At 44.9% G+C, this 22,500-nt stretch overlaps 2 protein-coding genes across 2 annotated transcripts in view; one reads left to right on the top strand and one right to left on the bottom strand.

The window, feature by feature from the left end:
* acsl2 (acyl-CoA synthetase long chain family member 2) overlaps positions 1-1,421 on the top strand; it is a gene marked incomplete at both ends in the record, with an annotated part of 12,891 nt that extends 11,470 nt beyond the window's left edge. Inside the window, 3 exons of the mRNA XM_080852099.1 lie at positions 591-692; positions 966-1,037; positions 1,281-1,421. Of these exons, the coding sequence (XP_080708225.1) occupies positions 591-692; positions 966-1,037; positions 1,281-1,421 (315 nt within the window). The remainder of the gene's footprint in view (positions 1-590; positions 693-965; positions 1,038-1,280) is intronic.
* A 1,141-nt stretch (positions 1,422-2,562) lies between these two features.
* The window catches only part of bin3 (bridging integrator 3), a 43,160-nt gene continuing 23,222 nt past the window's right edge, over positions 2,563-22,500 (bottom strand). Inside the window, exons 7-9 of the mRNA XM_080852304.1 lie at positions 17,824-17,965; positions 13,998-14,132; positions 2,563-4,355 (exon numbers count right to left, since the gene is read on the bottom strand). Of these exons, the coding sequence (XP_080708430.1) occupies positions 4,209-4,355; positions 13,998-14,132; positions 17,824-17,965 (424 nt within the window). The 3' untranslated portion in view covers positions 2,563-4,208. The remainder of the gene's footprint in view (positions 4,356-13,997; positions 14,133-17,823; positions 17,966-22,500) is intronic.

Raw genomic sequence — 22,500 nt, 5'->3', positions numbered from 1 at the left:
ATTTCTTAAATCTGGGCTCTTTTTAAAGGTAATTCGATGGTGCATGGAGCCAGCTAGGTGTCAGTTTTGAATTTGACCCTGGAAACCGGCAAAAACGCTATAGTTTACATATGCACGGCGAATTTTAAATAAAGACGGCCGCCGCCAGTATTTGAACTTCAGCTTGGCATCACTGGAAGAACCACTTTTTGACAGGGTGTCCCGAATTTTTATATAGGCCTAGGCCTACGTCTGGCGTAGTTTTTTCAGTTTGAGCCTGCACTGAATGTCCAAATTGTATGCATCCTTGAATGCTGAATTAATTTGCTACCTCATAAAACTTCTATTATGTGGTTGTTGGAGTATTATGAAAGCAAGTTCAGGTCAAACTAGTGGGGGAACCAGCCAACACACACACTCACACACACACACACACACACACTCACACACACACACACGGGCATCCACTCGCAGAGAAGATGATTTTCATTTTGGATTTCCATAGAGATTTCCATATGCACACCACTTCTGCTCTGTTGTGTGAGATCCTACATTGAAGGCCTTTTAAATCCTAACCTAACCTTCACTGTCGTTCTATCCCTGTGCTCAAGTCTCACCTGGTGGGACTCGTGGTGCCAGACCCGGAGGTGTTCACAGACTGGGCCAAAGAGAGGGGCATTGTGGGCTCATACGAGGAGCTGTGTCAGAATCCAGTGAGTGAGATTCTGCTAGCATCCGTTTTGCATTCTAAAGTGAAATTTAAACATTACCAGTATTAATGTGTGTACCAGTAAAGTGTTTAAGAAGTATGCAAGTGCTTGTTTGACATCGTGTTCATGTGGCATATGAGATGCTAGTGCTATTTAAAAATTAAACCTAAAAAAACCTTCACATTGAAAATAGATTTTCACAAGGATTTACAGAACTGTGTTGGTACACAAAAAACTAAGAGAAATAGAAAAAGTCCCTTGGTTCCCTCTGTGTAGGATGTGAAGAAGGCTGTGTTGGAGGACATGACGGCAGTAGGGAAGGAGGCAGGACTAAAGTCCTTTGAGCAGGTGAGCAACTCGAATACAGAAGAATAAAGAAGCTTGACTGCCTGTGAAAATCACATTGAAGCCTCTCGAATGTGCATTACGATCTTTACATGGGAAACTGCATTTTAGCCCTGCCGTGCCGAACAGTCTGTGTGTAAATTGAATGATTTCAAGATTTCAATATATACCGGGGGAATTTGTCATGTTGACCGAAAGGTAATGTGTCTGTGTCTGTGTGTGTGTGTGTGTGTGTGTCTGTGTCAGGTGAAGGACCTATGCCTGCACCCGGAGCAGTTCAGTGTGAGTAACGGCCTGCTCACTCCCACCCTGAAGAGCCGCCGCGTCGACCTGCGCAAAGCCTTCCAAGAACAGATCACCCTCATGTACGGCAAAACGACTGCTTAGAGGACCCTGAACACACAGACAAACTAGCTCACAAACAAACACGCTCACACAGACACACACACAAATGACCTAGGTGGTTTCATGCAGTGAGCCTGTTTTAGTGCCTAAGGTGTTTTTGCACTCTCATCTGGCCTGAGCATTTGTGTTTATCTTGTTAGCATTTTTAGCAAAACACAGTTGTAGACTTCCTGCCACACTGAGTTCTGAAAACACACACACACACCCAAATCCAGCTCTTAAAGAATGTTGCTCAAGGTACCCAGGGGAACCAGACCACCAGTGGACATGCTGTTCTTGCCCTGTTCTGATTATAGCATACCTCACTCACATAACTAGAGCACAAACACACATGCAGGGGCCTTTCTTAGCCGAGCAGGAGAATGGGTTGCCCACATCCACTTCTGTTTAGAATGTAGTGTGTGTATTTAGAGGTTCCCAGGCAAAGGATTCTGGGAGTGGACTTAAAGGGAATGGCCCCCTTGTGTATCCGTCCCCCTCTTTAGGTAGAGCGCAAAGCTAGTCAACAGCAACTTAAAGGGATCTGCACTGTGACCCTTTACTTTAGCTCTAGCATTTAGCTTTATTACGGTCCCACGAGAAACACATTGCTCTTTTAAAACATGTCATTGAAGTGCCAAGCATCTTAAACCAGTTCCCTGCTACTTGTTGCGTTGTGCAAGGGAGTTTCTCATGAGTGCGGACCGACGTAATTTATGCAGCTTGTGTAATATACCGTGAGCCTGTAAATGATAAAGTGCATTGTTGTAAATATCGAATGTAGGAGGAGAAACAAATGACTTGACTAATGGCCAATCATATAGAGGACTACAGGATAATTGTTGGATTTCTTATGAGGAATAAAAACACGGATGGAAAATCTGAAGTGTCCTTGACTTCTCTTGATCCCAAATTAACTGGACATGAATGAAGAGGGTTTGGGCGGGGGCTTCAGTTGGTATTTCACGTTTGTGACAAGCAAGTCAACGCAAAACAAACTGACACTGATGGGTGACAATAATACTCTTCAGGATATTATCTAAAGGATCAGAAGAGGACACAAATGTTTCATGACAAAGGACGGCACACTTTTTCAAATGTACCCTCTTTTTTAATAAAAACACACACACAATTAGTCCCTACAAACACCACATTACCAGAAAGAGTTGTTTCAAATTAGGTAAGTAACAATTATGGCAAAATATACAGTTATCTACTCAGATGTAAGGGATGAGATGATTCAATGTGTTAATAGATTCAAACAATATTTAGGACTTCAGTGAAAAGTACACAAACATGAGAGCAAAACAATGATTTTGCTTATGAGAAAACAATAACCTCTGCAAATGACACAGAGGAACATGAAGGCACAGAGGAAACTTCAAACATTTCAACAGTCCAAGCATTCCATGGTCGAGTTACTTCATTGGTTGGGCTTGTCTTTCTTCATACAGTGATTGACATTAGCATCATTTCATAGGCAATATTTACAACAAGGTCTGAACGTGATGTGGGGATTGGTCCGATTGACCAAAAGGGCCTTGAATGGCACTGGAACATTAGTGTTATGGCTGTGTAACACTATCCAAACACAAGATAAATAAGCACTCTAGTATACAACCCTACATTCATAATTAAAAAAAACACAAAGACAATGAGAAAAAGTAATGAAACCTTCAACACAATAGTGACACAATCCTACTAAGGAGTTGCACAGGAGATGACTACCACTAGAGGGCGGCGCAGTATTGTTTTGGCCGGTTTGATGTCATATACATTACTGTTGCTTCCACCAAAGTAAGAACGAAATGTTTCTATAGCACCGTGCAGTAGGCCTACATGTTCTGTGTTCTCATTATACACCATTACGCATACGCAGTTAAGGATACGCATTGTACAGGAATGGTGACTTAACATTAAGAATTACGTTATCTTGAGCCTTCACCGCCTCATACGTTTGACTAGAATACTGAGGGCAGATATGAATATTCTTACACAAACAAACGTGTCAGAAGCCACATAGGCTAGTTGTTGGGTCATATCTATAGCGGGTCATTTCAAAAATATATTCACTTTGTCAATGCACATTTCATTACCTGTGACACAAAGAAGATCACTGGATTAGAATGTACAACGCAAAATAAACAATAGTGTGACAGATTCAAATAAACGAAGGCCAAATTTTGCTTTATGTTACCGCACTTTTTTGACGCAGGTGGCAAACATAGTAGCCTACACAACCCATTAGAGACCGCACTTCACATAAAGCACATAATAGAAGTGACTTGCCATTAAACGGCGATTGCAGTCTTCCTACGAGAGCGATTTTTTCTCCCCCCTGCTAAATGTGAAGGCAAAGCCGAGCTAGAGAAGCTTTCACGGATGATGGACAATAGGGAGAAGCGAGCGGCTCGAAATTGAGTGGGTGACCACTTCAGCACATTTTCAACACGTGAGTTTCAAAAACAAAAATCAAGTCTTTCCCAGCGCTGGCTTTGAGCCAACTTCATTGTTAGAATGGCTTTTAAGGGTGGCTTTTTGCCTGAAACGCTTATTAGTGTTCTCTACAAGTTACAAATGAAGAGGTTAGGTTAGACTGATGGAAAAACCGAAATAAATAAATATAACATTTCAATACAGTGTCATTCAACTGAGTCAAGGCTGATAGCGAGCCAGACGATGACCAACTAGGAATTATCCGAGATAACAAACCATTCACTGGAGTGCACTGAGGCAAAACAGTGGGAAATAAAAAATCAAGTGAAGACGCGCTTTCGCTGAACGTTCGCCTCAATCATCCGCGACGATGGACAGCGCTCGCAGCTCACTCAGTTTGGCCTCGTTCTCCCGCTCCCTCTGTTCGTCTGTGAGGCCGGCTTGGTCTATTTGTTCCGTCAGGTCACTGAAGATCTTGTGCATCTCTGTGAAGTATACCACCTTGGGGAGGGAGAGAGAGAGAGAGAATAAAAGAGAGTGAAAAAGATGGCAAAGAAAATTAGAGCTACAATAGCACCTAGCAAGTATTAAACAAAAGCTCAGGCTAAACTCCCTGGTCTTGAATCAGCAATTACCTACTGGAGCCAAAACCTATTTGTTGAGGGCCAAACATACAACTTTAAGCTCAACGCCTTCGCTTACCCTTTCACCTTTCCTAATGAGACACCGGCTTCAGGAGGGTTAAAAACTCACCCGACAAACACTTACAAAGCAAACAAGGCCTTAAAAAAAAAAAAAAAAAAAAATTATAAAAAATATCCTAAAGAAAAAAGAGAATTTTCTACAAGCGGCAAGAAAGCAGCACAGCTCTGCACTTCAGTGGGTAGTGACCCTGCCTTTTCTCCTCCAATCTGTACAAGAGTGCGCGAGTGTTGGCTGAAAGCTTTTTTGACACATCCCACCCCTGTCTCTACCCCCGGCCCGTGAGTCAGGCTCCCAGGAGAGTGGCTTTGATGATTAATACACTTTAATCACATTACAAGGCTCCAGAGGAGTGGGCTGAGAATGAGCGCTCTGGGAAATACAGCCTCTTCAAACCCACACACACACAGGAAAGATATTTATTCATGCAACACTTACAGTAGCTACAGAGGATGGAGGGGTATCACTGAAAGAGCTTCACCATGCACTATGCAGTACAGTGTGTAATGTGAGCACATATGCGGGAGGGTGTGAGTGTGTGACGGAGAGAGAGTGTGTGTGTGAGAGAGCGAGAGACAGAGGGTATGTGACTGTGTGTGTGGGGAGAGAGAGAGAGACAGAGTGCGTGTGTGTGTGTGTGTGTGTGTGTGTGTGTGTGTGTGTGTGTGTGTGTGTGACCAATAAAGATAATGCTGAAAGAACTACTGGCTATGAGCAATATATTAATGCTTAGTGTTGGTCAAGCTATTTTTAACTGCTGGTTTCAGCAAATTACCTCCGATTTCTCTCACAATGAAAAGACATTGAACAGAATCAACAGGACTTTTTTGACTTAACTGAATGAGTTATGACCAGGACCGATGAAATGAAAATGTATAAAAACTAGCAAAAGATTTCGTTTTTCGTGGTACCTGCAGCTTTCAACATGAACTTTTTGAATTTGACCTATGGCAGGTCGGCCATGGCTTTCTGGCCTTGAGGCCTTTGTGAAAACTGCCTGTTCACCAGCCACTGTGGCCTTGGTTCCCCAATGAGCTGCCTTCATTTGTTCATAATCTGACAAACCAACGATGCCAGCAACAATTTTCATTGTAAATGCATCTGTTGTGTTCTTTAATGAAGTATAAATGAATGCAGCTGGGAGTTTTGATGGTAATATTTAGTTATGCAAGCAATCTTATCTGAGGTTCTTGTTAATCAGTCTATCAGAGAGAGAGATTGTTTAAACTCGTTGTCATGGTTACCATTCATAAACTTACGTGGAATGGTCAGCTTCTGCCCACTTCAAAGCCTAGCTGTCTCTATAACACTTCATAGCCTAGCTGTCCCTATAACGTCATATTCTGTACCATATGTCATTTGAATGGTTATTTCTGAAAAGATGAGAAATCATTTTCATTCTGGAGCCATCTTTACAGGCCAGTTTCTGCCAGATTAAACCACCTATGGCCTTGAGAATGCACAGAGCCCCATACTAATTTATTTAACAGCAGGAAGACAAATATTAGTGGAATATCTTTAATACTGGTTGAACAATTATGAAATTCCATCAGTGTTTAACAGTGTTGAACAATAAACTGGGAAATGGGTGTAATAAAAAAAAAATGGCCATGGATGATAAGAGCAAGGCAAAGACTGCTCTGGCCCCTTTGGTTTATTCCAATTTAAAGGGATGCCATTTGGTCTTACAAACACTAACGGCACATTTCAGAGATTCATGGAAAGGTCCTGGGAGATTTGATTGGCCAGGAATGCTTTGACTATATTGATGACAACCATCTACTCTGCTGACCCCGAACAGCACCTGAAGGATATGGCTATGTTTGCCAAGCTGCATGATGCCAACCTCTCACTGAATAAAAAAAAATCTGTGGTCATTTCCTACTCAAGCAACTGAAATGTCTCAGCCACATTGTGACTGGGCAGGGAGTGGTGGTTGACCAAGCTACAACTGCAGTAGTCACCAACTATCTGACACCACAAATCTTTTGCAGAGATTCATGAGCATGATAGGATGGAACAACAACTCATCCACAGGTTTGCAGACTTGAACGCCCCACTCATCAATTTATGTCATATCCCATTATGGGATGGCATTGGAACCAGGCGTGGCAGGAGAGCGTGGCAGAAGAGAGTCTGTACCGGTGCTAGCCCAGCCTGACCCTTCGTTGACTTTCCCCAAGAGACTTGCCGTTTCTTTCCTTCGGTCCAGTCATGACAATCCCACCCGGGGAGACTCAAGACATTGCTGGTACCTGGTGGCCTCCGATTAGGAAATATGTATGGCACTACATTAAGGGTTGTTCCACCTTCGACTGTTCCACTCAAATTCAAACCTGACAGCAAAAGGCCAGCAGGCACGATCCAGCAGACCACAGTGGAGAGGGAGGGAGAGATGTTGGGAGTGGAGAGCTGTTGAGGGAGGGAGAGATGTTGGGGGGCGAGAGATGTTGGGGGTGGGAGAGATGTTGGGGTGGAGAGATGTTGGGGGTTGGAGAGATGTTGGGGTGAAGAGATGTTGGGGTTGGAGAGATGTTGGGGTGGAGAGATATTGGGGTGGAGAGATGTTGGGGGCGAGAGATGTTGGGGGTGGGAGAGATGTTGGGGTGGAGAGATGTCGGGGGTTGGAGAGATGTTGGGGTGAAGAGATGTTGGGGTTGGAGAGATGTTGGGGGGGGAGAGATGTTGGGGGGGGGGGGAGATGTTGGGGGGGGGGGAGATGTTGGGGTGGAGAGATGTTGGGGTGGGAGAGATGTTGGGGTGGAGAGATGTTGGGGGTGGGAGAGATGTTGGGGGTGGGGAGATGTTGGGGGTGGGAGAGATGTTGGGAGTAGAGAGCTGTTGAGGGAGGGAGAGATGTTGGGCGTGGAGAGATGTTGGGGGTGGAGAGCGGTTGGGTGCGGAAGAGGTGTTGAGGGTGGAGAGATGTTGGGGGGGAGAGATGTTGGGGGGGAGAGATATTGGGGGTGGGAGAGATGTTGGGGGTGGACCTTCTGGGGCCATTTCCACAAAGAAAAGCAGGCCGTAATATTATATTAGCTGTGGTTGATTGCTACACCAAGTGGGTGGAGTTGTTCCTATTAAAAGACAGTAAACCCACGGTATTTGCAAGATTCCCAGAGATTAAGTCTTTACAGTATGGGGCGTGCCTAGATTCTTGCAGCCCTATTCAGGCCCCCAGTTCAGTAGACAACTTTAAACTGATCTTTGCAGGTCTTGGGAAGTCACTTCAAAACTGACTATGAGTAACCAGCCACAAAAACAACTTGACAGAAATGGTTAACCCTGAACTCAACACAATGGTTTTATGGTGGCTGATCACCACCGAGAGTGGGATAAAATGGCTGCCTGAGTTCAGGTATGCAATTATCACCACCAAGCATGAGACGACGGGAAGGACTCCGGCAGAGCTGGCTCCCGGGAGGAGGAATCTCAAAGAGCCTCAAGGGCCTCTCATACATACTGGTTAGACACAGAATGGGAGTGGTTAGACGCAGACAAGCTAAGTACTATAATACCCATCCGAGATGGGTGCCGTTCAGAGAGGGAGACTGTGTCAGGGCGCACCCATTGTTTAAAACAACAAAATGTCTAAACCAAGATTGTGCCTAAAAGGTCAGAATCAGCTGTTGTGTTGAGAAAACTAGTCCCAGTAAACTACTAAGTTAAAATGGGAAGACCAAGTGTGGACACTGTTAATGTAAATCAAACACTGTTAATCAAACCCTACTTGGGGCCCATGCCTAGTTGCCTCTGGCAGGAGGGGGAGGGGTTACGTAACGTAGCCAGTTACATCAGTGTTTATCAATATAACAGACTACAAATGAACAATCAAAAATGTGTGTGGGTTAGGGTTGGCGATGGGGGGAAAGTGGCATATACATTATGTGTTTTTGGTCCATTTTTAATGAATATATTGATAATCTGGGCCACGGAGGTGACTCCAGTAGTCCCAGGAAAGCACAAGGGAAGTGAACGTTGCTAATGGCCTAACAGATGATGGCCTTCTCTTCAGCTGTATTGTGTCCCATTAACTGAAGCTGCCGGGAAGGATCTTAAAGAACCACACTTTGGAATATATTCTCCTTCGAAGTGGATTACCTGAAATTAATCTGATCTTGTTTTGTTTGTTTCATTTTGTAACTTTACGGTTGGAGACTGAATTGTTTGGGAGGATTATTCTTTCTCTATCGTTAAAGGGATTAATTCAATTCAATTCAATTCAATTTTATTTATATAGCGCCATAACAATACAATTGCCTCTAGGCGTTTTACAGAGCCTGAACCCCCTAGTGCAAGCACAATGGCAACAGGGTCAAGAAAAAAACTCTCTGTTAGGCAGGCAGAAACCTTAAGCAGAACCACGGCACATAAGGGGGGACCCATCTGCTTGAGGTCGGCCGGGTGGAGATAGGAAGGGGGAGGGTTGTGTGGCAGAAGGGGAAGGGAAACAACAGGGGTTGTACACAGCCAGCATTTGGTCAATGTAAGTAGTATATATACAGACATCAGGTGGTAAATGATACAGGCAAGACCAGTTTAGTGGGTATACACACTATATCGATATCATCATATAGATTTAGTTTACTGAATGGACTGTTTTGAATGGGTGGTGAGGTAACTCACACAAAAGACAGACTTTGGGACAAATGGGATGTATCGGACTATTGGGGTTGTTTTTGTTAGGGGTTTTGGGATGTAATCAAGTAAAACAAAACATTTACACCTCCCACACACACACACACACACACACACACACACACACACACACACACACACACACACACACACACACACACACACACACACACACACACACACACACACACACACTTGCAAACTTGATCAATATTTCCCCCATGGTTCTAATATTTGCGATTTTTCCAACATACCCAACTAACCCAAAAAATAAATGAGATGGGGAAGTAAAAAAAACTGGTTGAATTCACATGGAATAGCTCTTCTTACTGGACGCTGAAAACATACTAGAACTTGCCTTATCTTCATGACACTGAAGACAAATCAGTTCAACACAATGACAGGATACATTTTTTATTCCCTGGTGTCAAATACACATTTCCTGTGTAATCACTGGCTTATGCATTGACTAACTTTACTACAATCAGGCGCTGTTTGATGGTTATATGTGACAGAACGGGTGCGTTAGCTGTGCAAAACATCCTCTAAGGATTGAAAAACGACTGCATAATACAAACATGCCAAGCGCGTTGTGCTGAAGGACAAATGAACACAACAGCGTAGTGTATGATTACACATAATTGATTTGAAGTTGGATCAAAGACACAATAAATTTAGCGGCCATCCGACAGGATGCCACTGGAGGGTTCACTCAAGCCAGGATGACTACACTCAGAGGCTTGTCTGCCTGTGCCTGTGTGTGTGTGTGTGTGTGTGTGTGTGTGTGTGTGTGTGTGTGTGTGTGTGTGACAGGGACACACGCGTGTGTTTACACCAGCCGCAGACAGCCTACCACATCAAGAGCCTTGGCGGGAGGCTCACGTTACCAGCGTCGAGGGTGGAGTTCAAAGGGCAAGGAAATGTTGGCTGTAAAGATCAGTCTAAATATCCATACACACACACACACATACATACATGTAGTGTATACAAACATACGTGTAGTGTTTACAAGCCTGCTGTACATGTATGTTAGTTACATACATCAATATTTCTGCATGTTATCACTCTAAGCAGTCATTGCTGTTGTGTGTGAGGTCTCGATGCTGGTTGGCCACAGGAAATAGCCACACATGAAAGATGGTTCTGAAAAACTACTGAATGTAATTTACTATGTAACTGTGTCACGTTGTTTAATGTAATTTATGTAAGGAATATTGTTAAGCAGAACACAAGGCGCTCTTTCAGATAGAGCTAATCTAAATGCACAAGTATGAAATACAAAGTGACGTGTGTGAGTGTGTGTGTGTGCATATGTACGTATGTATGTGCGTGCGTGTGTGTGTGTGCATGCGTTTGCAATGCTGTGGATGGATGTTAAGGCCACCCAGGCTGTTTAAGTGTGTGTGTGTGTGTGTGATTCATGTTTGTGTGCATGAGGGAGCAGATGTGCAGCATTTGTGTGTATGTGTGTGTGTGTGTGTGTGTGTGTGTGTGTGTATGTGTGTGTCTGTGTCTCCATTTGCGAGCCAATGAGCCTGTTAGTCTCGTATCTAACCCTTCTGAGACTTTCATTCATCCACTGGTGGGTTGTGTGCATGTGTGTGAGGAGTGTGTGTGAGTCAGCGGTCAGTTGAAGGGCCCTTGTAACATCCGCCTCTGTGTTCACACACACACACACACACACACACACACACACACACACAAACACACAGACACACACATGTCTGCATACACACAGACAAGCACACAGAGACACACAGAGACACACAGAGACACACAAATCACAGAATCCCCAAGAAGCCAGTGACTCAGCGAGTCAGAGGAAGAATAGACAGATGTGGCCAAGTTCAATGCCAGAGTGCACTTTGACATGAACTCCTTTCTGTAAACTAGCAAAACACACACACACACACTCTCCCCTCTTACACACACACACGCGCCCACACCCACTCTACAAGCTCTCAACTGTCGTATCAAAGCGTTAGTCAGCGTTGCTGATAGTGCTGTGATAGGAATGTAAGGAATTTTAACAGTGTGTGTCTCATCTCCTGTTCTCAGTCCTGCATCACACACACTTAGAAAGAGAGGGGGGGGGGGGGAAGAGAAAAAAAGAGAGAGAGGAGGGAGGGGAGAGAGAGAAAGAGAAAGAAAGAGAGAGAAAGAAAGAGAGAGGAAGGGAGGGGAGAGAGAGAGAGAAAGAGAGAGAGAGGAGAGGGCTGCGCTATGCTATGCCATGCTGTTGGTCTGAAGGGAGAGCTGCAGCGCTGCTGCGTGATGGCCATGTGTGGGTGGGTGGGAGAGCTGTGCCTGCTCTCTTCCTACCTCTCCACATCTCTTTATACTCTCCTTTTCTCTCTTTCAGACATTTTTTGTTCTTGCTCACCGTGTATATCTCTCTCTCTCTCTCTCTCTCCCTCCCTCCCTCCCTCCCTCCCTCCCTCCGTCCCTCCCTCCTTCCTTCCTTCCCTCCCTGCCTCTACAACAGCTTAATGCAAACTGCACATAAACAGTTGTGTGACGCATCAACCAGTGCTCATCCTTTTGGGATATTTAGTGTGCCAGGCTTGTTCAATCTTGTCACCAATATGGAGGATTGACTCACTGACACCATTCCCACCTGCTTTCCCAAATACGAATAAACAGCACAGAATTCTTCAAAAGTCACCAATGCCACAGATATAACCTGAAGTACAAAACAGACCAGGATTCTTAAGTTCAATGAAGACCTGAATCTCATCGAACACCTCTTAAGCATTTGATAGCAACTTACAATGCACTTGCATTTCTCCAGAAACACCTCGTCCATGGGCTGATTGACCCCTCTTCTGACCACTGCAAAGTAACAGGAGTATTTCCATTCTACCTGGTCCTCACATATATGCCAAATATATCATATGGAAATATAGGCCCAAACATGCCAACTATAATGACCAATATCTGTAAGGTATAATGTACTATTTTAAGTCCAGAAGAAAAAGTCAGCAGATTGATTTTTTTTGTACCCCTAATATTACTAACTGACCAGAGTTACTAAATTCATTAAACCATTATGTGAGATTAACTGACGATTACATTTGTTTGTTTCCACTATGGCAATCCTCCGTAAACCGTTTAGACAGACAAAGTGGCCTGATCTCCTCTCGCTCACGGACTCGAGGCTTAGAGTGACGCGTCCAGACAGATGACCTTCGATGACTCTCCGCCTCCCCTGCCAACATCACGGCACGGTTACGAGGAGAAGCTATGCCAGCCTGGTTTGCAGGAGGCCGCAAGCCACCGCCGCCGCCGGACAACTGCTTCAGCGACTGCCATTTAAACTGCACACAAACCTCACCCTAACCACAAGGAGGAACAGGTGCTGAATACTGACTCACAGAGAGAGAGAGAGAGAGAGAGAGAGAGAGAGAGAGAGAGAGAGAGAGAGAGAGAGAGCAAGGAAGCAATGAGGAACAATATCAGGGACACACACACACACACTTTGGTACTCTTTCTCCCTCAGACACATTCATCTGTCACTCTCTCTGTCACTCCCATCTCTCCCTCACCTCTGCTCCAAGACTGTAACCTTACATTTTCACTTTTGCTTTTTTTATATTTAATAAGCAAAGATGCAAAAAAAAGAAAAGATAAAGCACACAAATAAACGAATACATTACTGAATGAAAAACCTATAGGAACTGAACATGAGACTGTTACGGATATGCGGCACAATACATCTCTAGCTCACGGGGACATCCAGTGATCTCGACAGGAAACGGCAACAACCACCAGCGGAGTCACCCAAACAGCGGGCCGGGCCGGGCCGGGTTCTGGTTCTGAGCTAGAGCCGCTGAGAGGCGTGGGCACGGGCCGCTGTCCTGGGCAGAACCTGGCGTGAGCACCTGAGTCTCTGCTGAGCCTGTTAAATAGAGAGTGGCCGGGGCACCGCTCCAAGAACACTACCTCCTCTCTGTCTGTGCACACATCCTGTTGTTAAGGTGATCTGCATTTGGGCTGAGGAGAGCTAAGCCATTCGCAAGTGTGTGTGTGTGTGTATGTGTGAGTGTATGTATGTGTGAGTGTGTGTGTGTGTGTGTGTGTGTGTGTGTATTTGCCTGTGTGAGTGCATGTCAGTTTGAGAGTGTGTGTTTGTGTGTCCATATGTGTGAGTGTGTGTGTGAGTGTGAGTTTGTCTGTGTGTGTGTGTGTGTGTGTGTGTGTGTGTGTGTGTATTTGATGTTAATCACATTTGACTGAACACAGAAAGGAGATAGTGAGGATTACACAGGCCACACCTCTCTGGCCCCTCCCTCCCTTCTATTGGACCAACAGATGAGCAGGGTGTTCCCCCCCCCAACCAGCCGGCCAAAACAACACAATTAAGCTATCTAGTGTTTTACTGCAGCCAGGTTTAAAACCAGCACAGGAGGAGTGGGAGGTGTGCATTTAAAGTGTCTGGGTGTATTGGCTTTCATTTTGGGTGAAGTAAAAAAACCTGTCACATACACATTACAAGTCTGAGTAAACACGCCCTCAAACTGTAGATCTTATGATTAGTACGATCGTGTAAGAGTTATAAATATATTAGGTATTACTGTCACTTTTATCAAATGAAATATAGTTGGTGCCTGAGAAACTAAAAGATACGCACTTGTTCTTCGCTCGGCAACAACAAACCTATCCTGAGTCTGACTGCAGAATAGAGAACTGCCCCAGCTCTTTTCCCTCAGTCGAAAACTGCTCTGGCCCTTTGCCCTGTCGCCAGAGACCTGCCCCACACCTGAGAAAAATATCTGGGGTCTTTTCCCTTCCTTTTTTTCTCACCTGGGCTCGAATCAGAGCCTCGAAGCTGGGCTGGAAGTAGTCAATGCGGCTGTGGTAGAATTTGGGCATCTCATCCAGGAGCTGCTTGTTCTTGGCATCAAAGTCATCTCTCACCGGCCGCAGTTCCTCTCGGGCCTGATAACACACACACAATACAAAATAAATAAAATTGCAAAGTGCAACAGAGGCGTGTGTGGAAAGCATGTTTGTAGGGCCATGTGAATAACTGCTGGAGGAGTTTGCAGTGTGTGTGTGTGTGTGTGTGTGTGTGTGTGTGTGTGTGTGTGTGTGTGTGTGTGTGTGTGAGTGAATGAGTGTGAGTGTCAAGAACTGAGACACAGACAGAACAAAAGCAATGAAGAGTGGGAAGAAAACAGATGGATACTTGTGTATGTGTGTGTGTGTGTGTGTGTTTGGGTAGGGATCTTACTGATGTGCCATGTGCCCGTATGTTACTTTGCGTGTGTGTGTCGGAGCACTACCTGCTCACTAGGCCTGATGATGCTCACTTTCCCTGTCTGTGTGGGCGGCCAGCTGTAACAGACGTGTGTGTGTGTGTGTGTGTGTGTGTGTGTGTGTGCATTCATACATGTGTGTGTGTGTGTATGCATTTATACATGTGTGTGTGAGTCTTTTGTCTTCCGCATGTGAATAACCAAGTGCCATCAGCTTTTTGTGTGTGTGAGTGTGTGTGTGTGTGTGTGTGGATGCGAAGTGTGTAAGTTAAATTCAGCCTACATGTAGTGTAAAAATAAACAAAAATGTACACCCTGTTGTGTTATTTAGGCTTGGTTGTTGGGTACTCGCACGTGCGGTGAAGGGAAAGACCATGTCACAGTTTGGAAGGACAGTTGGCAGGAGGGAATAGACCCCACTGGCGCTGCTTTTGGCTAGTAACTTGTAGCAGTAGCATCTGTGGCAGGTACAGCCAGGTAGATGCGCTGCACTACGAGAAAATGTGACGAATATAGAGCCATCGAATGAACATAAGAGACTTTCCTCCAGTTGGAGAGAAGAGAGATTTACCCCGTGAAGAGAGGCGCAAGAGGCTGTCCAAGGGCTGCATCGGCTGCAGGTCCTACTGGGTCTATAAAGGAGCGCCTGATGTTTTGATGTATCTATGGAAGCTTATGGTAGGGCGTGAGGGAGGTGGTGTTTTAATTCCAAACGAGAAGAACGCTTCAAAGAAGGACCACATCATTTTTTTAAATGGCACACACATGGGGGATGTATTTTGTATTGACTAGCCAAAAGATCACCGCAGGAGTCACGTCATCCTAGTCTGGAGATGAAGACTATAGTCTTCCAGTAGGTCCTCTTTGCTAGAACTCGGTGACATTGTCTTTGAGTATTTCAAGGCAAGTAATCAGAGTATCATTGCCATTCTTTCCACTTAAAGCATCGAGGATGGGTAGAATTTGGGAGGAGTTTAGACTTTTAATTAGGGCCGGGACTCGATTAAAAAAATGAATCAAATTAATCAGAGGCTTTGTAATTAATTAATCGAAATTAATCGCATTTTAATCGCAAATAAATATTTCACCTGAGAACAGTGAGAAGTAATTTTTTTCACATGGATTTTTAGTATACCATTGAATAATGACTGAATACATAAGCTTAAGCAACACAAATATTGTTTATTTTTGTTCAAGTCCAACAGACCAGTGCAATTTTTGCCATTAAGTGTAGTAATACCATATTTAGAAATGTAGTACATTTCAGAAATCCAGGTAGCCTATAGATAGGTAGACCTTCTGTAAACTATAATACTTTGGGTTTTTTAAGTAAAACACAATACTTTCAAGTACATTCAGAACATTGGAAACCCTGACTGTTAGAAAACATCTCTGGTTGTACCCGGAGTCAGGCTTAACGTCCACGCTAGCTGCTATATGTTTTGCATTGAGGTGATACTCGATGTGCTGCGGTGATATGTGAATTCCTTGTTGCATAGCTTGCACTGAACCATGTTCTTATCGACGCCTCCATCCGTTCATTTTTTGTAACAAAATGTCCCATTCACTGGGCCAACAAACGCGGTCTCATCAGCTTCTATGTTCATGTTCACTGTGCCACTGTGGTTTGTTGTTCAACTCATAGACATATATATGTATGTCTAAGGTTCAACTTGTTTGAACCGAATTTATGCGCGTTAGTTGGTGCGCCAGTATAATCGGTCCGTCTGAAACTCCTCCAGTGAGAAACGTTCCGCGGTGCAAAAATAGATACGATTAAAATGCGTCAATTTTTTTAACGCGTTAATTTTTGTGAAATGAATTAATCTTAATTAACGTGTTAAAGTCTCGGCCCTACTTTTAATACTTTAGACATTGAACATAATAAATGGGCAGATGATGAAATGTTTAATCATCATAAAGCCTGCTGTGTGTTGTATGCTCATTGGTTAGGGCTGTAGAATCTGTGTGCTCATGTGTTGGGGCTGTAGAATCTGTGTGCTGTGCTAGTGTGTTGGGGCTGTAGAATCTGTGTGCTCATGTGTTGGGGCTGTAGAATCTGTGTGCTGTGCTAGTGTGTTAGGGCTGTAGAATCTGTGTGCTGTGCTAGTGTGTTAGGGCTGTAGAATCTGTGTGCTGTATGCTCATGTGTTAGGGCTGTAGAATCTGTGTGCTGTATGCTCATTGGTTAGGGCTGTAGAATCTGTGTGCTGTATGCTCATGTGTTAGGGCTGTAGAATCTGTGTGCTGTATGCTCATTGGTTAGGGCTGTAGAATCTGTGTGCTGTATGCATATGTGTTAGGGCTGTAGAATCTGTGTGCTGTGTGCTCATGTGTTGGGGCTGTAGAATCAGTCATTTGCTGGGCAAGAATTAGAAATGCTCTCCTGCTGTTGAGCCATCACACTTTGCATTTTCCGGCGTAAATGCATCTCAAGTTGCTATTGTTGTTGTGAAGTACCGGTATGATGGCTGTAGTGCACCCTGTTAGGTTAGGTTGCTGGATATGAGTCCTTGCATGTGACGGTGAGAGGTTTGGGCGCTGTGGGAAGTGCCCAACCAACATAAAGCACAAAGAATGAAACTAATTTTCCTGTGTAAACTTAAAATGACAAACATGTCAGTAGAAGTTTGTGTGTGTGTGTGTGTGTGTATGTGCACAGTTTGTGTGTACGTGTATGTGCATGCTTTATGTGTGTGTGTGTGTGTGTGTGTGTGTGTGTGTGTGTGTGTGTGTGTGTGTGTGTGTGGGTGTGTGTCTGGGTGTGTGTCTGGGTGAGTGTCTGTGTGTGTGTACCAGTCACTGTTGAAACCAATTATCTGGCAGCGCACGTGCTGCAGAGGCACTTCAGAAAGTGCAGGGGCTTGCAAGCCAGCTCGCCTGCGTGGGAGCAACACTACACATGTGTGTGTGAGAGTGTGTGTGTGTGTGTGTGTGTGTGTGTGTGTGAATGCGCTCCACTATTTTTGTTCCCATGCAGCCAGCCAGGCAGCGCCGGAGCCCTGTTAACTTGTTGCTCTTCACACGCTACGTGATCAGAGCAGAGGGCGAAGGATCATCACAATGGACTTTATATATATAAAAAAATAATAATAATTCCACGCGCAACTATTCATCCACTCCTCTGCAGAAGTGCGAGTTTATGCCCAGGGAAACATCCTACCAGCTTTTAAGAAAGAAAGCATTTGCATGTGCATCCACTAACTTTTGCAGAGAAATCTGATGGTGTATCAAGATTGAGGTAAGATGGCACAAGGAGCATCCTATGGTTCAGATGTGACGAGAGAAATGTGAGAGACAGGTAAAAGAATATAAGAAGAGGGTGAAGAGGGAGCTTGGGGAAGGGGGGGGGGGGGGGGGGGGGTGTTTACCTGATGCAGCTTGACCATGATGGGCCCCGTCTTCTCCTTCTCCTCGTACTTCTCCACCTTGGCCTGGAGTCTCTTGTAGTCCTGGAGAGCCTGCTCTCGCCGCTTCACCGCCATGTTCAGGCTCGGGAACACACTGCTGTACCTGAGCAACAGACAACAAAACAACATTAACACGGCTACTCGCACCACTGCCCATAACTGCCTCGCTTAACGGAGCTTCCATCACAGCAAGGCAGGCTGGGAAATGCTCCACACACACACCACATTGCTGCTCCCCTGATGCACACACCTCCACAGTAAGTGCAACATTTTCCACAGATAAACTCTTCTTAGTCATGAGCACTTTTGTGGAACTTTTTTATTGAGCACATTTTTCTTGTGGAGTCTCAAATAAAAACTACACAACACTTAAGAAACATCCAACATACTTCAAAAAATGTGGACTTCTGAAGTTGGCTGACAAAGGACAGAAGTGCATTAACTTTGTAACCCACCAATTCTATTTGTGACTCCTCAGGACAATTAAAAAGATGCTTGTCAGGAAATACAAAAAGATACCTATGCCAGATTATGCTCAGCAGTGAAAGGGAAATTGTTTGGCAAATTATGAGGAAAGATATGATTACACACCGACACAGGCATCAGCCCACAGACCGAAATGGGATTACCAAAAAGCTGTTTACCGATACAGAGGAAAAACAAAAACCATAAACAAGAAACAAAATAATTTAGGCTGCATGAAGGCAGGGTATAGGAATTCCAACTAGGCTCTCTCAAGACCATCATCTTTTTACTGCTTCACAAAGATTTTTTTTATTTTAAGATTTTTAGAAATAAAAACATTTTTTTCTGGTCGAACCACTGTCCCTCTGAGGTTAACCTGAAATCTGAACCTTTAATGTAGTTTAATTATAACCACCGCAAACTTGAAGATGCATTTGATTTAATTTAATTCCATGGTTGAACCTAAAATGGAGCCATAATATAATCTTTGGGTGAAAATTCAGGCCCTGGGAACTAAAAATAGTGAAAACACTTGAGCGTAACTTAGCAACAGGAGTCCATGTTTCATCCTGGGACTGGTTGTGCTCAGATGCGCTGATCGCTTTGTTTAAAGATACTGAGGGCCTCTTATACACTGCTGCGAAATGTAGCAGCACTTACAGCAGATACTATAGCAGTTAGCGGTAAAGCATCTGCTCGGAGTTACTCAACTAATGGGATCAACGACGTTTGCTGGATTAGCAATAGGTTCTCAACATACACCTGGTGGACAGGTGTGGGGGCAACAGCAGCAGCGGTAGCAGCAGGGCCCATCAGTGTGGGCTAATCAGGTGCAGATTCACCACACCATCAGTGGCATGATGTGCCCTACTGCTCTCAGATCTACCACCAGTCGCAGCGATTCACACCAAACTCTGTCGTCTGTTTCCCCCAACCCGCTCCTATGAAGTCTCTTAACAGTTCTGCATTTTTCTGATGGGAGATGGAGGGTTGAACTGTGAATACTTCCACCGCATCACAGCTTTGAATTGTTGCCGGCTCAAGCCTGCAGCAATGTGGCAGAGATCGGCAGAACCAGTCCCAATACACCCATGCCTGGTGGTGCTGAGCTGCTTTTAAAGAACGGTTTTCAAAACGTGAACAGTTGATTTTATCACATTAAAAACATCTACACCTTTTTTTTATGACATAAACAGCATTGATGCCATGCAATGTAACACCATCACGCTCCAAGTAATAACAAGTAGTAATCACAAGATCAGACAGGTTTTCAGCAAGTCAACTGTAAATTGTTTCGTTTTTTTCCAGTTTTGGTGGTCTATGATGTTACAAACTCTAAAAGAAGCTGATCAACGATGTTGAACTTTGACTGAGTTTGTTTATTCATTTGTTTTGATTTCTAACTTCACTGAACTGTCTTCACTGAAACCTCAGTACTTACTGGTATGGTAAAGTAAAGTGGTAAAGTGTGGCCGTTACCGGGACTTCACTCTCCAGACTGAATTTAACTGAACTGAAGACTGAACAAACAACTCACGGTGGTTTTTGTGAGCAGAATCTACCAAATGTAATTGCAGGTTTCACTGTTGAGGAACTCTAAATCCTAAAGGTTCACCAGTAAACCAGTTTGACTGGTTTCTGTCCAACAGCTACACAGGCATCCGACGAGCCACACCAGTACACAGACGTTAAACAGAGGATACGAAACTCTCTCATTCTTCAAATTTCCAAACCATCGCTTGGGGAGCTCCCTCCATACTATGAGTAATCAGACCATCGGGGTACTGCTAAACAGAGGCCCACCTCTCCTGATCTGGATGAGCTCAGTGTTTACCGGCCCTCCTTCTCTGTGTGGGCGGGGGAGAGACAGAGAGAGAGAGAGGGAGGGAGGGAGGGAGGGAGAGAGAGAGAGAGAGAGAGAGGGGGGCGTTCTGATCAGCCTCTAGGGAGTGTCTGTGGCATCAGTTAACCCAGTAGGTACACCAGGGGGAAAATAAGGGAGGCGGGAGGGGAGAGGCAGGCGGTTTGGGACTTGACCCAGACTCGTTGTCCTGCTCAAACACGCTCACATAGGATTGTTTCCCACAGGAAGTAGTAGAGGGAGCGGCCCCGCGTATCGCCGCGGCTACGTCAGAGGGCCCAGCCCCACAGCCCACGCTCTCCTCTATTTATAAAACACTACCTTGGCCCAGTTGTGGAGGGGTGGATGCCTGCGTGAGTGTGTATGTGTGTTATCTACTTTGCACTGTCGTGTACACATACTCCGAGTGCCAGGGCATTACATAAGCCCTCTAGTAATGTGTTCACCTTGACAGATATACAACCTTTCTCTCTGACACACACACACACACAAACACACAAATGATGGTTTTGAGATAGACAAAGGTATGTCAATAGCACCTTACTGCTCTAAAACCACTACCTATATACATCTCTGTTGAGGAGCAGTAAAAGCACATCAATTCTCTCCAGCCTCCATGTGAGGTCAGAACTCAACAGGCAGGGTGTCGCTCGAGACTGGCTAAGGGCACCCACCCATCCAGGCAGACAGCCTATCACTCGGGCTCGAGGCACTGGACCTGTGGAGGCCGCCATCTGACCTGCAAACCCTGTTGTGTGAATAATGCGGGCCAGAGGCCCAACTTCTCATTTTCACTTCAGCTGCGCTCACCCAGATCTAACCGTGCTCGTCTGGCCACAAAGGATCTGAGACGAGAGATAACTCATACTGGACACCAAATTTACCTTCGATAACATTAAAGAGTGCGATTTGAAAGTTCAGAGACGCATACTGCCAAACCACAAGACGAGCAAAGGGTGGGAACTGTCCAGGTTGGCTATATTTAGCAAAAACTATTCTGACTCAACGTTATTCTCCTGTCATAATTTAGTGGTTGTTTTCAGCCCGACCAGTGCTCCTGTTTTTGGCATGTTGTTTTTATTCTAGGATTTGAGGAATGTAAAAATAACGCGGTGATCAAGGCCCTGTCTGGCCTTACAGTCTGACTAGGCAGAAAACTGCACATATATCAAATCCAGGAGAAGAAAAAAAAATCCCTACGAGGTGCCAAGGCATACCCAGGTCACACTGCATAGCGCCGTAATGATACGGTTGGGCGGCCGGTCGCTGGCTGGGGCCTCTCCTTCTTCCCTGGACATCCCTGGGCTGTCCGCTGCTGACTGGTCAGCTGTGTAATTTTATGCTTGTCTGGTTTGCTTTGGGTCGGTCTGGTCTGGTCGGGTCCGGACCGCCGGCAGGGCGGACGGTCTGTGCTGGCGGGACGGCCTCAGATCTGGGTGTGGTGGGAGGCCTGGGATGGTGGGATGGAAATAGCAGCCGGACAGGGGAAGTGCTCACGTAAGGCGCTCCTGTTGCGACTGGACATGACCACGTCTCCGCAGGCACAAGGGCTCGTAAGGCCGAAGGACCCTTGGGAGGCTTGGGAGTCCGAGTCTCACCCAGCACTGGGTACGCGGAACTGCCACTACATGTTTAAAATAACACACATGTGGTGCTGCCCAAGGCACTAGATCAGACACTCCTAGTCTTCAGACTAGTCTCTTTTTTTTCATTTTCTATTTCATGGAGTATTTCACATGCATAGCGCAATTTAACGGCATTCTGACGAGCCTCTTTAAATCAGATTTAGTCTGCATTTGAGAAGCTTAAAGAGAGACGGTGAAAAAGCACTAACCCCTGGCCTGCTTATGTTGGGCCCTTGCCAGGTGAAACTCTTTGTTTTCAGTGCAGTTCCGCACAAGGAGCTTTGCAACGACTTGCCTGTAGTTATATTTCACTGCAAGCTAGTGGAGCAGTACGCGCAATGTGTTTGGGGGCAAAAATGGCTTAGAAAATCCACCGTCTCAACAAACTGTATGAAAACTGAAGTTAGTGATATTTAATTAGTTGAATATGGTTCTAGGGAGGACATTTTGAGCTAAATCCATGCACAACAAAATAATTAAAAGGGCTGGAAAATCTCAGGGCTGATATCACAGTGGTGCTGTCATTTCATTTTACAGACTGAGGTTTATAATAAAACACATGAACCTCCCAAGCAATTACAGACACATCTGTCAGTGACCGCAAAAATTGTAAAGAAAAAGTGTGCATCACCTCTGTCTGAAATGACTCATTTGTTATTAAAACAGACCACTGCTTCTCCAGAGTAC

The sequence above is a fragment of the Sprattus sprattus genome, assembly GCF_963457725.1.
Source record: "Sprattus sprattus genome assembly, chromosome: 15".
In the NCBI taxonomy this organism is placed as follows: domain Eukaryota; kingdom Metazoa; phylum Chordata; class Actinopteri; order Clupeiformes; family Clupeidae; genus Sprattus; species Sprattus sprattus.
Note: the sequence above shows the minus strand (reverse complement) of the source record. Positions and strands in the feature narration are given on the sequence as shown.